The sequence below is a fragment of the Budorcas taxicolor genome, chromosome 3 (genome assembly GCF_023091745.1).
Source record: "Budorcas taxicolor isolate Tak-1 chromosome 3, Takin1.1, whole genome shotgun sequence".
NCBI classification, from domain to species: Eukaryota; Metazoa; Chordata; class Mammalia; order Artiodactyla; family Bovidae; genus Budorcas; species Budorcas taxicolor.
Genome location: NC_068912.1, coordinates 54,954,701 through 54,971,837, shown reverse-complemented (window position 1 = coordinate 54,971,837; position 17,137 = coordinate 54,954,701). Strand labels below are relative to the sequence as shown.

General features: G+C 37.0%; 1 protein-coding gene across 1 annotated transcript in view; it reads left to right on the top strand.

Annotated features, from left to right (window-relative positions):
- PKN2 (protein kinase N2) overlaps window positions 1–17,137 on the top strand; it is a 90,391-nt gene that overhangs the window by 21,579 nt on the left and 51,675 nt on the right. The window contains exons 3-5 of the mRNA XM_052636930.1: window positions 6,952–7,069; window positions 7,410–7,555; window positions 7,641–7,854. Of these exons, the coding sequence (XP_052492890.1) occupies window positions 6,952–7,069; window positions 7,410–7,555; window positions 7,641–7,854 (478 nt within the window). The remainder of the gene's footprint in view (window positions 1–6,951; window positions 7,070–7,409; window positions 7,556–7,640; window positions 7,855–17,137) is intronic.

Below are 17,137 nucleotides of genomic sequence, written 5' to 3'. Positions count from 1 at the left end.
ATGGGGTAGTAGAGTTGGTTTTTCTGTGTTATTATTTTTAGTATTGATCATCAGTTTGAGTTTTTGTTTTTTTCCCACTTTTATCAAATGTTATTTTGGGCTTCTTTTTTAAAAGGCAAATATGGTGTTCTTGAAACTGTGATGTACCATATTATGCTGAGAGTTTTGAAATGAAAACATTCTGGAGTAAACTTTTACCTAGGGTTGATGGATTAGATTGAGAGATTGATGAATCCTTGAAGTTAAAAGAAAACTGTAGCCTGCCAGGCTCCTCTCTCCATGGGATTTTCCAGGCCAAGATACTGCAGTGGGTTGCCATTGCCTTCTTCAGGGGATCATCCTGACCCAGGGATTGAATCTGCACCTCCTGCATTGGCAGGCAGATTCTTTACCACTGAGCCACCAGAGAATCCCCAATATTCTGATACATAGGATGAATAAGAGTGCCAGAGATTTCACCGTATTCTCAAAGTGGTCTGTAAGCAACACTCTCCCTTCCCCAAATTTAATAGATTTATGGATATATTGAAAGGAAAACATAACTTATAATAACCACAGGTTGAAAAATAAACAGGCCTGTGAGTAGCCTGATAAAACAAATGGATAATTTCCAGTAGCCTTTTATTTTTAATTAGATTCATTAATTTGAGAAGGGGTCTAGTTCAATATCCAGAGCATATCAACAGCCTATCTGAGATAGGTCTATGAGTTATTCTTGTCTAGATTTGGTTCTAATAGTAATATTCATCAGTTCTAGAACTTATTTTCAGTGAAAAGCCATGACCTAATGGGGAAATATCTGAATCTCCAGAAAGGCACAATAAGTCTTTTTCTTTTTTCCTTTTCCCCTACTGAAAGAACTTTAAGCAATGAGGTATAGTGAAAGGTGTAGCTAGCCTAAAGACAAACCAGATTATAAAAACTTTGTACAAAATTAAGCAGTTGAAATTCTATCTTAAAGATGTGTGGAGCTGTTGAAAGACTTTTAGCAAAGAAAAATACATGTTCAGATTTAAAATTTAGATAGTTCACATCCATCTTCCTCAGATTTGAAAAATTAATGAGAGGCTCAAGTCTACAGACAGCAAGTTTAAGGAAGCTTTTGTAGTAGTTCAGGTTAAACATGGCTTAAAGCCTCTTATAGCACCAGTAAAAAAAAAAGGAAGACAGAGTCCAGCAGTTGTGGTATGATAAATATGTGCTGTCTGGATATGAGGAAGAAGGAAGAATCAAAGATAATTCTTAGATTGGTTGTGTGAATAGACTGATGAATGGTAGTATCCTTCACAAGGATAGGTGTTTCCAATGAGGAGCAGATTTGGGGATAAGTATGATTAATTCAATTAGCCAGTAGATAGTCCTCTTCAGAGTTTTGGTTCTTTGATTCTGTGATACAGTTTTTACCCCTGTACATGTTAGAGCCTGAGTTGTCCTTTTGAAAGATAAGTCAGATATTTTCACATGCTTATTAAAAACCCTGCAGGGACTTTCTAGTAATTTTAGAACAAAATCTTTGAAAAGAGTCCTTACTGTGATTCTGCAAGTTCATACATGATTTACCCCTGGCTACCTTCCTACCTTAGCTTCTAAAACTCTCTCATTCTCTCTCATTACACTCTAGCCATATTGCCTTCTTTACTATCTTTTGGACATACCAAGCACACTTAGCTCAGAGCCTTTGCATTTACTGTCTCTGCCTAGATAGCTCTTCTCCTAAATACGTTCGTGGGTTTCTCACTTCATTACAATCTCTGTTCATATGTACCACTTCGAAAAGTTCTTCATTACTATCCTATGTAAAATAGCATGCCCTGCCTCTCTTTATCCCTTTTCACTGCATCACCTCTACCTGAAGTGATAGTTTACACAATTTCTTTATCTGTTTTCAACATTAGAATGCAAATTCATGGCTCTTAAGTAGTACATTGATTTTCAGAATAATTTCTGAGGGCTTGATAAGACATGTTGAAGAAATGTTCCCTGTTCTTATATTCAGATGACAGACCAAGGTGTTCATTAATATATTGGATTATTTCTAGCATCTACCACTTTTGAAAAAAAATGCTTCTATGTTTTTTCATTCCCTTTCATCATTGGAAGTACCTGACCATCTATCTAAAGGCCTTCCTTTCCCAGTCTTTTAAAACAGATAGCCAGTGGGCATTTGTATGACTCAGGGAACTCAAACAGGGGCTCTGTAATAACCTAGAGGGGAGGGATGGGGAGAGAGGGTCAAGAGGGAGGGGACATGTGTATACCTATGGCAGATTCATGTTGCTTGGCAGAAACCAACAAAATTCTGTAAAGGAATTATCCTTCAGTAAAAAATAAATTTAAAGTTCACATATTCCAATCTTATATATACCAAGGGAACATTTCATGCAAAGATGGGCTCAATAAGGACCAAAATCGTATGGACCTAACAGAAGCAGAAGATATTAAGAAGAAGTGGCAAGAATACACAGAAGAACTGTACAGAAAAGATCTTCATGACCCAGATAATCATGATGGTATGATCACTCACCTAGAGCCAGACATCCTGGAATGCAAAGTCAAATGGGCCTTAGGAAGCATCACTACGAACAAAGCTAGTGGAGGCGATGGAATTCCATTTGAGCTGTTTCAAATCCTAAAAGATGATGCTGTGAAAGTGCTGCACTCAGTATGCCAGCAAATTTGGAACACTCAGCAGTGCCCACAGGACTGGAAAAGGTCAGTTTTCATTCCAATCCCAAAGAAAGGCAATGCCAAAGAAGGTTCAAACAACCACACAGTTCCACTCATCTCACACGCTAGTAAAGTAATGCTCAAAATTCTCTAAGCCAGGCTTCAACAGTACGTGAACCATGAATTACAGATGTTCAAGCTGGTTTTAGAAAAGGCAGAGGAACCAGAGATCAAATTGCCAACATCCACTGGATCATCGAAAAAGCAAGAGAATTCCAGAAAAACATCTATTTCTGCTTTATTGACTATGCCAAAGCCTTTGACTCTGTGGATCACCACAAACTGGGGGAAATTCTTAAAGAGATGGGAATAAGACCACCTAACCTGCCTCTTGAGAAATCTGTATGCAGGTCAGGAGGCCTTAGTTAGAACTGGACATGGAGCAACAGACTGGTTCCAAATAGAAAAAGGAGTACGTCAAGGCTGTATATTGCCACCCTGCTTATTTAACTTATGTGCAGAGTACATCATGAGAAATGCTGTGCTGGATGAAGCACAAGCTGGAATCAAGATTACCGGGAGAAGTATCAATAACCTCAGATATGCAGATGACCCCACCCTTATGGCAGAAAGCAAAGTGAAGTGACGTGAAGTCACTTAGTCGTGTCCAACTTTTTGTGACCCCATGGACTGTAGGCTACCAGGCTCCTCAGTCCGTGGGATTTTCCAGGCAAGAGTGTTGGAGTGGGTTGTCATCTTGTTCTCCAGGGGATCTTCCTGACCCAGGGATCAAACCTGGGTCTCCCACATTGTAGGCAGATGCTTTACCGTCTGAGCTACCAGGGAAGCCCATAGAAGAAGTAAAGAGCCTCTTGATGAAAGTGAAAGAGGAGAGTGAAAAGTTGGCTTAAAGCTGAACATTCAGAAAACTAAGATCATGGCATCTGGTCCCATCACTTCATGGCAGATAGATGGGGAAACAGTGGAAACAGTGACAGACCTTATTTTGGGGGACTCCAAAATTGCTGCAGATGGTGATTGCAGATGGTGAAATTAAAAGATGCTTACTCCTTGGAAGGAAAGTTATGACCAACCTAGACAGCATATTAAAAAGCAGAGACATTACTTTTGTCAACAAAGGTTCGTCTGTTCAAGGCTGTGGTTTTTCCAGGGGTCCAATGAGAGTTGGACTATAAAGAAAGCTGAGCGCCAAAGAATTGATGCTTTTGAACTGTGGTGTTGGAGAAGACTCTTGAGAGTCCTTTGTAGAGTATAGAATGCTAATTACTTGTAGTCAACTATTTTGTCTAGTCTGTTAGGCTGTGTTCTCAGTCACGTCTGATTCTTCCCAGCCCCATGGACTGTAGCCCACCAGGCTCCTCTCTTCATGAGATTTTCCAGGCAAGAATACTGGAATGGGTTGCCATTTCATTTCTTCCTCCAGGGGATCTTCCTGACCCAGGAATCAAACTCGCATCTCTTGCATTTTCTGCATTGGCAGGCAGATTCTTAAAACTAGCACCACCTGGTCTGTTAGGTTGAACCAAATGAAATTGCTGTTTGTTAGTTAAAATCAGTCAAATATTGGCATGTTTTTATGGTTCAACCTATTTATGTAAAACTTTTCTCATAATCTTAGGATAAAAATCAATATTTTTGTAATGTATAAACCAAGTCTTATACTTTGGATCTAGCTTTTCTCTTGCCTTGAATGTATTAGGTGCTCAATAAAAAAGCCCATTGAATGCCTGAGAAAATAAAACTGATAGTAAAAATTCATTGAATGCTGGAAAGCATTAGACTGACATTCAGTAATTGTCAATTGCCTGTGATAGGTAGCATCCAATGTTAGTTTTAAAAACCTTTTTCACACTTTAGCATCTGTGCAGATCTTTCAGAAGTCCATGTGGAAACATCATTTACCTTTTAAAATGAAATATAAATATTTGTCTTTGCATGTTAAATTAAAGTAGTTAAAGGTATTTCTAAAGAAGTAAATGACAGAAGTACTGTCTACACAGTGATAAAAGTAATAAGAGGAATAGCTTATTTGAAAAGCATAGTATTTTAAAAACATTTTACTTAATATTTATACTTTTACATTAGAACTTCATTAAAATAATTAATCATTGTTTTTATTCCTCTAAAGGGGAACTTTTTAATGGCAATCATGCTAGGCAATATAATTTTAGTTTTATCTAATGCTTACAGAAGCTCTCTATTGTAGAGAATGGTATTCCTATTTATGTGATTTCTTTAGGAAACCTATATATCCCATTAAATTAGAAGAGAAGTATTAATATTTCTATTATTTTAATCTGGTCTCAAATAGAAAAGTTATTTCAAATCTTTAGTCTGATTTTCCTAATGCTGGATAACAGGAGGAAATTTTAAAGTTTTTTTTCATTTTAAACTTGGAAGATTAATATATATATTCATAAAAGCATATATAATGAGTCATAGACAAGCAGTTAGATTCAAACTAGTTGTCCTTAATGGTAAAGCATAGTTTTAAAAAAATATAGTGTGTGTGTGCATGTGCCTGCATGCACAGATATACACACACACTTCATGTAAATGAATATTTAAAGGACTTAATAAACTATTTAAGCCCAACTCCTTAACGTGAAATCTGAATATTTTATTTAATAAACAACAAAATCTGACCAGATGCTCGTTCCTAAATTATTAACTGTAGGAATAGGAGAGAAATGAGAGAAAAATTCATATATTTGCTGATTGCTTTTGCCTTCAATGCATGTTAACCTAGTTTGGTGTTTAACGTGTTATATTTTTCACTTCACTTTTTTTTTCCTTTTATATATTGTCTCTCCCATCGTAAATATCTCCATCCTCCCCTTTCTTCAGTGTCGTGATATATTGTATGTGTTTGATTTATTGAAATGATGCTGCACATCTGATGCCTGTCTCTTAGCTTCTAGTATTTTCAAATTAGTAACAGACTGCCTTAGTGTTAAAAGTAGAGATGCGTAAACAATATGAAAAAATTGGTCTTTCCTATGATTAAGTGCTTTCTAACTTGATTCTTAATTGTATTTATCATTCCCTTTTTTTTTTTTTTGTAGATTGAAGTGTATTAGACTTTGACAGCTAATATAACTAACTAGGAGATGGCATTAACTTCTGTTACTTGTCTCATGACTTTTTTTAAAAAAAAACAGAACCCTATATTGGTTACCAAAGAAGGCAATGGCACCCCACTCCAGTACTCTTGCCTGGAAAATCCCATGGATGGAGGAGCCTGGTAGGCTGTAGTCCATGGGGTCGCTAAGAGTTGGACACGACTAAGTGACTTCCCTTTCACTTTTCACTTTTATGCCTTGGAGAAGGAAATGGCAACCCACTCCAGTTTTCTTGCCTGGAGAATCCCAGGGACGGGGGAGCCTGGTGGGCTTATGGAGTCGCACAGAGTCGGATACGACTGAAGCGACTTAGCAGCAGCAGCAGTAGCAGCATATTGGTTACTGTGGCTGCTGTAATCAGTTAACAAATTCATTGGCTTAAAACAACTCAAGTTTATTATATTACAGTTTTATAATTGAGAAATTGGAAATGAATTTCACATTCTGGAGTATGTAGGAGAAAATTTGTTTCCTTGCCCTTTTTAGCTTCTGGAGGCTGCCATGTTCCTTGGCTCATGGCCCTATTCCTCTGTCTTTGAAGCCAAAAACAGTGGCTCCCGTTCTTCTCACATGACCTCTTCTTCTGCCTTCTTTTCTACATTTAAGGACCCTTATGATTACATTGGGCCCATCTGACTCTGTATTTTAAGATTGGGTGATTGACAGCCTCAGTTCCATCTGCTATCTTAATTCCCCTTTGACATGTAAGGTAACAAATTCACAGTGTTTGGCGGATTGCCCCATGGACATCTTTATGTGGATTGTTATTTTGCATACCACAATTCCTAAAATGGTAATTTTTTTGTGTTTCAGTGTTACCAGAACTAGAATGAGAAGAAGGACATTATTTCACTTAATTCAGGCCCTTTCTTGAAGTCTTAAGACATATAACAGAAGTTTATTCAGTAAAACTAACTCCCTAGCTTTTAACTAATGGAATTGTTTTTCTTATTTTCCATCTGATCAGTTTGATAGTTTTTGAAATTAAATGTATCTACACGTATATATTTTATAGTGCTCAGAAATATATTCTTTTGACCTTTGTTTTTACTTGCTAATATCATTTGATGTTACTTAGAAGTTATAAAAATGTTTTATTTGTCTGTGTATCTGCTTACCTTTTCAAACTTACTTTTCATAGGATCGAAAACTCCATGGCACAGCTCAGCAACTGCTCCAAGACAGCAAGACAAAAATAGAAGTGATACGAATGCAGATTCTTCAAGCAGTCCAGACCAATGAATTGGCTTTTGATAATGGTGATGGAACAGATAAAATTGTCATTTCTTACTATTATGGGCATATATAGTACTAAATTAATTTTATGTAGGAAAGAAGTGGTGGTTCAGAATTAAGGAGGAAAGAGGCATACTGTTTTTTATCTTGAGTTTTTATCTTTGAGTTTGGGTGGCTAAAATGAAAGATTCTGTATTTTAACATTGTGTCTGTTAAGTGTTTATTTACTTCAGTGTTATTGATTTTTAAGTATTAACTTTTCTTTTATTATAAGAATTACTTTCTTTTTCTTGAGTTTTAGTCACTGTGTATTAGAAAATCAAATAAATGGTTCAATTAAGTTTTTTTTTTTCCCTCCTCTAGCCAAACCTGTCATAAGTCCTCTTGAACTTCGAATGGAAGAATTAAGGCATCATTTTAGGATAGAGTTTGCAGTAGCAGAAGGTGCAAAGAATGTAATGAAATTACTTGGCTCAGGAAAAGTGACAGACAGAAAAGCACTTTCAGAGGTAATTTTAAATAAAAATTTTAGCTTAATAAATATTCAAAGAATATAATTGTTTAAATGATAATGTTATCTTTTCCCTATGTAAGGCTCAAGCAAGATTTAATGAATCAAGTCAGAAGTTGGACCTTTTGAAGTATTCACTAGAGCAAAGATTAAATGAACTTCCCAAGAATCATCCCAAAAGCAGTATTATTATTGAGGAGCTTTCACTTGTTGCATCACCAACACTAAGCCCACGTCAAAGTATGATTTCTACCCAAAACCAATATAGTACCCTGTCCAAACCAGCAGCACTAACAGGTATGTAGCATATATCTTCCTGATTTTTTTCATGGATTTTTAATCTATATTTGGTTCTGATTTAATAATAATGAATAAAAATGTGTTTATACAGTTTTTAAGTATTGTGGTAAGATAGAACAGAATTTATTATTTTAACCATTTTTAAATAATGGTTAATAACATTTTAATAATAACCAGATAATGGCTAATAATATTTAATTATATTTTAAAATAATCAGAATTCATAGGCATTTAGTATATCCACACTAATTGTACAACTCTAACTGGTTTCTAGTTCTGGGATATTTCCATCACTCTGAAGGGAAACCCAGGACCCATTAGTCATTCCCAATTCCCCCTTTCCCCTCAACCTCTAGCAGTCAAAGTTGACTTTCTGTTTCTATAAATTTGTCTATTATAAATGTTTCCTATAAATAGAATTTTATAATTTGTGGCTTTCTTTGTCTGATTTCTTTCATTTTTCTGTACTGTTTTCAAGGTTCATTCTTGTTATAACATGTATCAATACTACATTCCTTTTTATAGCTAAATATTCTGTTGTACAGGTAAATGTCTGGTTTTATTTATCTGTTCATTAATTGATGGACGTTTGGGTTATTTCCACCTTTTGACTATTGTGAATAGTGTTTCTGTGAATTTTTGTTTGAACACCTATTTTCAGTTATTTTTAGAATATACCTAGATGTATAATTACCAGGTCATATGGTAATCTTATGTTTATATTTTTGAGGGACCATCAAACTATTTTCCATAGGGGCTTCATCATTTTACATTTCCAACAGCAAAGCATGAGGGTTCCCATTTCTCTGCATTCTCTTCAACAACACTTGTTACAATAAGTCTAGATACAAACATGTTCCTAAGTCCAGTTGTTCATAAGTCTAACAAAGTTAGCCTAGGTTACCAAACCAGTCAGTTGTATAATGCTGTACTGTAATAGGTTTATAATGTTTTTCACACAAATAATACATAAAAAACAAAACATTTTTAATCTTATTAGTACCTTGAGAAGTATGGCAGTAGAGTACAATAGCTGGCATACAGGGACTGGAATCAAGTGAACAGGCAAGATAAGTTACTGAGTGGAGGAGGGAAAGAAGGTGGGAGATGGTAGAGTTGAAGGATTGTCAGCAATAGGAGATGGAAGGCAAGCTGCTGTTTCACTCACGCCTCATGTTGATGGCACAGGTTCTGGTTCTTTGCTGGATTCAGTTCTATCTAGCTCCTTGAAAAAATGATTCAGTGATGTTTGTTTATGCTCAGCCTCTCAGTCATGTCCAGATCTTTGCAGCCCCATCAGCTGTAGCCTGTCAGGCTCCTCTGGCCATGCCAGTGTCTGGTTAGTAGCTCTTTTCTTTTCTCATCATAGATGACACCATAGCACGGGATTGCTTTCTGAATGGTTGTTGGAACATTTCGTGTACTGTTCGGTGTTCACGTCCTGGCCTCAAAAACTAATAGTGCTTCCTCACATAAAGAAAATCCCCTTGCCATTTCTTGCAGCATGAGCCTCTTCAGTTCTTCAGTTACTTCTTCTTCCTCTTGTCTCTGTTTGTCCTTTCTCTGGGCCTCCAATTCCAGTAGGTCTTCATTAGTTAGCTCCTCATATGGAACAACAAGTTCAGTGAAGTCATCCTCTTGCAGATGTAGCTTAAAATAATGATACTGTGCTACTGTACTCTATATAGTGTGTGCATGCTAAGTCACTTCAGTCATGGCCAACTCGTTGTGACCCTGTGGACTGTAGCCCACCAGGCTCCTCTGTCCATGAGATTCTCCAGGCAAGAATACTGCAGTGGTTTGCCATTCCCTCCTCCAGGGAATCTTCCCAACCCAGGGATCGAACCCACATCTCGTATGTTTCCTACATTGGCAGGCCGATTCTTTACCACTAGTGCCACCTGGGAAGCCACTCTGTACAGTACAGGTACAGAAAAGTCACAGTCACTTGTAGAGGATGCATACACGTGACAGTATACCCCAAACGCATGAACTAACGTATATGAGCATGATTGGACATGAACGCATGTCACATCTGTGAAAGTTCTCAACTTGAAGGTTCCTTTGCGGGGAATTTACTGGATTTTTCCTTTTTTTTTTTAAATTTAAGTTACTGCCATCTTAGCTTCATTTTTGACAGTGTGGTAGTGGTAGCAAAGTCTCCAACTATTTTTGTAGATTTGCTTGTATTTCCTTTCAGTTATATAAATTTTTGCTTCATATGTTTTCAGGCTCTGTTGTTCAGTGCATATATGTTTATAATTTTTATATCTTCTAAATGGATTGACTATTTTATCAAAATATAATAACCTTTTTCTACTGCAACAATTTTGGATTTAAAGTAGTCTCTCTGATGTTACTGTAGCCATTCTGACTCTCTTTTGGTTACTGTTTACACTGAGTATCTTTTTCTGTTCTTTCTCTTTCAATTGATATATGTATTTGGCTCTAAAATGAGTCTTTTTTAGACAGCATATAATTGGGTCACGGTTTGGGTTTCTTTTAATCCATTCTGTCAGTCTCTGCCTTTATTTTGAACAGTTCAATCCATATATGTTTAAGATAATCACTGATAAGGTGCAGTGCAATTCTGATGCTGACTACGCAGAGTAAGGTCAGATTTCATAGGTTTATGGCACAGTCCCCCACAAGACTGCCTTCATTTCAGACACAAGCTGTAAGCTTGGGGTTTCCCCAACCACTCACACTTCTGAGCAACTGGCTACAAATTCAGGGGTTCCTAGCACCACCTCAGAACAAGTCACAGAACTTAGGAAAGCTCTGTATTTATAAGTAAAGTTTTATTATAAAGGCTACAAATTAAAACCAAAGAAGAGACACTTAGGGAGAGATCTGGCTGTTTGCCTGTTGTCAGCATGCATCACCTTCTCAGAACATCAATTTCTGTTTTTAGCCAGTAATCTCACTTTAGCTGTGAGTATTCAGAATTTTTATTGTGGCTTTATTAGTGGCTTGGCCAGAAGGTTTGTTCGTTTTTTTCCATAAGATGGCTCTGCTGCTGCTGCTACTGCTAAGTCGCTTCAGTCGTGTCTGGCCCTGTGACCTCATAGAGGGCAGCCTACCAGGCTTCCCCGTCCCTGGGATTCTCCAGGCAAGAAAACTGGAATGGGTTGCCATTTCCTTCTCCAGTGCATAAAAGTGAAAAGTGAAAGTGAAGTCACTCAGTCGTGTTCGACACTTCACGACCCCATGGACTGCAGCCCACCAGGCTCTTCTGTCCATGGGATTTTCCAGGCAAGAGTACTGGAGTGGGGTGCCATTGCCTTCTCCGAAGATGGCTCTCAGTTCAGTTCAGTCGCTCAGTCGTGTCCGACTCTTTGCAATGCCATGAATTGCAGCACGCCAGGCCTCCCTGTCCATCACCAACTCCCGGAGTTCACTCAGACTCACATCCATCGAGTCCGTGATGCCATCCAGCCATCTCATCCTCGGTCGTCCCCTTCTCCTCCTGCCCCCAATCCCTCCCAGCGTCAGAGTCTTTTCCAATGAGTCAGCTCTTCGCATGAGGTGGCCAAAGTACTGGAGTTTCAGCTTCAGCATCATTCCCTCCAAAGAAATCCCAGGGCATGGCTCTGGTAGCACTTAATTGTCTTTAACTTCATTGGAAAAAATTTTGTTGGATTGTATTGTGACAGCTGTAATATCAGCATGCATTTTTTAAAAACTTGTCAAAATTATTATGAATTTTTGTGTAGCCATTTTAATATTGAAGGGGGCAGGAAAGAAGTAGCATTTCAGCATGTTATGCTTTATTATTTCAAGAAAGGTAAAAATAACAACTGAAACCAAAAAAAAGAAAAAAATATGTGCAGTGTGTGAAGAAGGTGCTGTGACTGATCGAATGTGTCAGAAGTGGTTTGATAAATTTTGTGCTGGAGATTTCTCACTGGATGATGCTTCATGGTGGGATAGACCAGTTGAAGTTAATAGCAATCAAATCAAGACATTGTTTCAGATCAGTCAATAGTATACTATGCAGGAGGCAGCCGACATACTCAAAATATCCAAATCAAGCATTGAAAATAATTTCCACCAGTTTAGTTATGTTAATCACTTTGATGTTTGGGTTCCACGTAAATTAAGCTTTCTGGACTATATTTCTGCATGCGATTCTCTGCTTAAATGTAACAAAAATGTTTTGTTTTTAAAACAAATTGTGATGGGCAATGAAAAGTGGATACTGTACAATAATATGAATGGAAGAGATCTTGGAACAAGTGAAATGAACCACCACTAACCACACCAGAGGCCAGTCTTCCTTATAAGAAGATAATATTGTATAAATGGTAGGACTGAACTCTTTCCAGAAAACCAAACGTTTAATTCCATCAAGTACTGCTCTCAGTTAGACCAACTGAAGGCAGCACTCAATGAAGAGCATCCAGAATTAGTCAACAGAAAATGTATTATCTTCAATCAGGATAGCCTGAGACCACATGTGTCTTTGATGACCAGGCAGAAACTGTTACAGCTTGACTGGGAAGTTCTGATTCATCTGCCTTATTCCCCAGACATTGCACCTTCAGATGTCTATTTATTTCAGTCTTTACAAAGTTCTCTTAATGGAAAAAAATTTCGATTCCCTAGAAGACTGTAAAAGACATCTGGAACAGTTCTTTGCTCAAAAAGATAAAAAATTTTGGAAAGATGGAATTGTGAAGTTGACTGAAAATTGGCACAAGGTGGTAAAACAAAATAGTGAATATATTGTTGAGTGAAGTTCTTGGTCAAAATGAAAAATGTGTCTTTTATTTTTACTTATAAAAAACCAAAGGAACTTCTTGACCAACCTAATACATAGGAGCGAATGATTGAATCATTGGCCACTTGATTGAAATCAGTCTCTAGGCCCCGACCTTTTCCTAAAGACCATAGTTCTGACTGATAGGTGGGTCAGAACATGAGCCCTCTAACCGTATGGTTGGTCTTTGCGTTATAGCCAGCCCCTATTCTGGAACTGTGTACAGGTCTACTGTGAGTCATTTTGTTAGCATAAACTCACATGTGGTCTGAGGAGTCCAGCATGAATAACAAAGATACTGCTGTTACTAGGGAACTGACAAGGGTTTAGAAGCTCCCTTTTCAGAACCAGGGAAATAAACCAGCCAGATTCATTATTATGGAACAAAAAGGCTTACTTCTACCGTTTTGCTGTCTGTTTTCTGTAAGTCTTAATCTTTTTTTCTGAATTCTTTTCTTTTATGTTTGATTGAATTTTTCTAGTTTACCTTTTTTTTTATTCTTTCCCTGACTTCTTTTCTGTATATTTTAAAATTATTGTTAGTGGTTACTCTAATGATTACAGTTAACATCCTAAATTTATAACAGTAGGTCACAAAAACTCTGCTCCTATACGTCTGTGCATCCTCATCATTATATTTTTGTTAACACAGATTATGTCTTTATGCACTGTGTGCCCATTTGATTAGATTGTATTATATATTGTACTACAATTATTGTTTTATCCATGTCTTTTAAGTCATAAAGTAAACACGGAGCTACAAACTGAAAATATATTAGTAGTGATACTGGCTTTTTAATTTACCTATGTAGTTAGTTTTACTGATGCTGCCTTTTTTTTTCTATGATTTCAAGTTACTGTCTAGTGTTCTCTTTCATTTCAATCTGGATGATTCCTTTTAGTATTGCTTCTATATCTGCTAGTGATAAGCTCCCTTAACTGTTGCTTATTCTAGAATCTTTTATTGTCTTCATTTTTTGAAGGTTAGTTTTGCATATATAGCATTCTTGGTTGACAGGCTTTTTCTTTCAGCATTCTAAAAATATCATCCCAGCCCCTCCTGGCTTTTATGCTGTCTGATAAAGAATTGACTTTTAATCTTACTGAGGATTTTTGGTAACTAATGATTTGCTTCTCTCTGCTGCCTTCAAGATTCCCCTTTTTGTCTCTGGTTTTTCACAATTTGATTATAATGTATCTCAAAATGGTGATTTCTTTTGAGTTTATTCTACTTGGATTCTTTGAGCTTCTTGATGTGTAAATTCATGTCATTCATCAAATTTGGGATGCCTGTGCATGTGTGTGTGTGTTTATTGCTTACTTTAGAGATTCACATATGCATATTGAACTTAATACAATCTGTGATCATAGTATATACTCTCTTCCAAATTAGTTGCTGACCCTTGAATAACACAGGCTAAGGATGCCAGGCCTCTGCAGTCACATATCTGTATATAACTTCAGTCAACCCCCACATGTCTTCAGACTCAACCAACTGTAGATCATAGTATTTAGTGAAAAAAATTCACATGTAAGTGGACTTGCTCAGTTCAAAGCCATGTTGTTCATTTCCAGTGTATATCTTCTAGTTTTGTTTTTACTTTAAAGAGCAAAAAACTTTAAAGGTATAGGTGATCCATGTTTGATTGAATTAGTGCATATGGGATTAGAGATATGGAAAACCTACTGTGAAGTTACATGCACATTTTTGACTGTGCAAATGGTCAGTGCCCCTAACTCCCACATTGTTCAAGGGTCAACAAAGTTTTTTTTTTTTTGGAAAAAAAAAAAAAATTGTCCTTTGTATCTAGTGACTCATTATTCTTTCTGCTCTTGTTATATTTGAAATTTTCTGTTAAAATTTTCCTTTAGCCTATAGTCCTTTCTTTAGCATTTATTGTAGTAAACATGTGCTAGAGTCTAATTTTTCCAGTTTTTCTCTTCACAATAACATCCTTCATTCCCCAACACTGAATTTCCTTCATTTTTGTTTTTCCCTTTCTTTTCCTAAGACTGCACTTTCAATCCAGATATCTTTAAGTTTTCTGATTTTTCAGCCTGCTCAAATATGGTGTTGAACAACTCTAGGAAACTTTAAAGATTTCAGTTAGTGTACTTTTCAGCTCCAAGATTTCTATTTGGTTATTTATAAATTCTATGTCTTTATTAATATTCCCTATTTGTTGAAATACCAGTCTCCTTTTTCCCTTTTGGTTTCTTTTAGGTCTTTGACCACATGTAAACTTTGACCATTTGTAAGACAGTTGGTATAGGCTTTGTGTAGTAAATCCAGTGTTTTGACTTCCTTAGAGAAGGAGAAGGAAATGGCAACCCACTCCAGTGTTCTTGCCTGGAGAATCCCAGGGACGGGGGAGCCTGGTGGGCTGTAGTCTATGGGTCGCACAGATTGGGACATGACTGAAGCGACTTGGCAGCAGCAGCAGCAGCAAGGATAGTTTCTGTGAATTTCTACTTTTCTTTTGAATTGGCCATACTCTCTTCTTTATGTGCTTGCTTCATAATTTTTTATTGAAAGCTGGATATGGTGAATATTATTATTTGTAACTCTGGAATATAGTCCCATTTTCTGTAATTTCTTATTGCTGTTAGACACAGGATGTAGTTGTTTAGTGACTATGTGTGGTCGCTGAAGTCTCCATTAAGTTACTAGTCAACTAGTGTTTTGACAGACATTTTTTTTTTAATGCCTGCAGGTAGAAAGAAAAATTTGCCTTATGTTTGCAGCTGAATTCTTTGTTTGTGTGCCAAGGCATACTTTTAGCATTCACCCAGACATTTTATAATTCTGCCTTTTCTTGTACAGAGCTTGAATATCAGCCGGATGTGAAAGCTTAGTGCCTTCTTAGATCTCTTCTGAGGATGTCTGCTTTTGCAGCTAGTCTTCTGGTTTTCCAGTAAGGTAGAAACATTGCAGAGCTTTTATTCCCTAAAACAGCTTACTTCATATCTCCCGCCCCACAAAGACTATAGGATGTCTCTTAAGTAATATAGACAACTGATATCCTTTGCTCCAGGCTTCATTTGCCTTTCAATGCCTTGTACTTAGCTGTTTCTCTGTCTTGAAAGATTTCTTAGTTAGGTGAAAGACAAAGGTAAACCTTTTCCGTTAGTCCTCTAGGGAGCCTTCAGAGAGGTCAAAGCAGGCATCCAGAGTTCTTTGAGAATGAAGTCTTCTCTGCTCTCTCTGGCACCAAGAACCTATATCAGAAATATAGCCTGCTATCTTCAGGACTGCTGGGCTTCCCTGGTGGCTCAGGGAATCTGCCAGCAGTGCAGAAGACACTGGAGCCATGGTTTTGATCCGTGGGTCAGGAAGATCCCCTGGAGGAGGGAGGGCAAGGCAACCAACTCCAGCATTCTTACCTGGAAATCACATGGACAGAGAAGCCTGACAGGCTACAATCCATAGGGTAGCAAAGAATTGGACGTGATTTGAAGTGACTGAGCACAGACACCATCATCAGGGCTATCACCAAGCCATTGGGGTTGGGGAGAGGAGAGATGAAGCAGAGATAAATTAAAATGCCGCAAAGCTGTCCTACCAAGTGTTCATTGCATTTTTTGATCAAGCATTTGCTTGGTTGCAGTAAACCTTTGACTGTTTCCCAGATTTCTGGTAATGTTTATTCTAACCAGTTTTCCTGATTTTGTTTGTTTTCCTGTGTTTCTGTAAAGAAATTGCCTTTAAAGTTTGCTACCCTACCATTTTCTTACCATTACCTACAAAGATTTGTATGGCCCATGTGAATGTGACATTTTTGATACACAGGCCTTCCCCATCCCCAAGAATCCTTAATCTATCAATATGAATGTCAGCAGGGACTTTACCTTAAAAATAATGTCATTAAATATTTTGAGGATATGAACGTGTTCTTCAGAATTGTGCAGCATACTGTCACATTCTAGTAGCTTTGGGTATCAAAATCAGTTTTATATTATGACAGACTTCTACATTAAATCTTGAAGGACAAATTTATAGTTGGACAGTGCTGTTACTACTATTAAGATCACTCTGAAACTTCAGTTACCAAATTGAGTTCCTAAATTTGTGGTACCCTGGGATATCAAGTGAATTCACAAGGTACTCTGGGATGCCAAGTGAATTTTCCTTCACTGCTATATTAATAAATACTATAGGAAAATCAATATGGAATAGAAAATAATGGTGGCACTTTTCAATCTAATTCCAAAGTTTGATAAATTGTACAGTGCCCAGTAGGTACACACATCTCATTAGGAAGTGATCATGGTTATTTAAGAATGAAATATGATTACTTTTCAGTATATTGTTTTGTTAATAGTTATTAATTTGTTATAATATCCTATGAAACAGAACTGTTCGGTGTATCATTTAGACTACTAGCACAATGAAAAAGTTGAGATACTAGGCCACTATGAAACAGAAAAGGTTGGAAGCCTCTGGCCCAAACTTTCTATTGTATTTTAAATGTTTAAAGTATTTATTGTTTAAAGCATTTATCTTATGAGGTATCACTT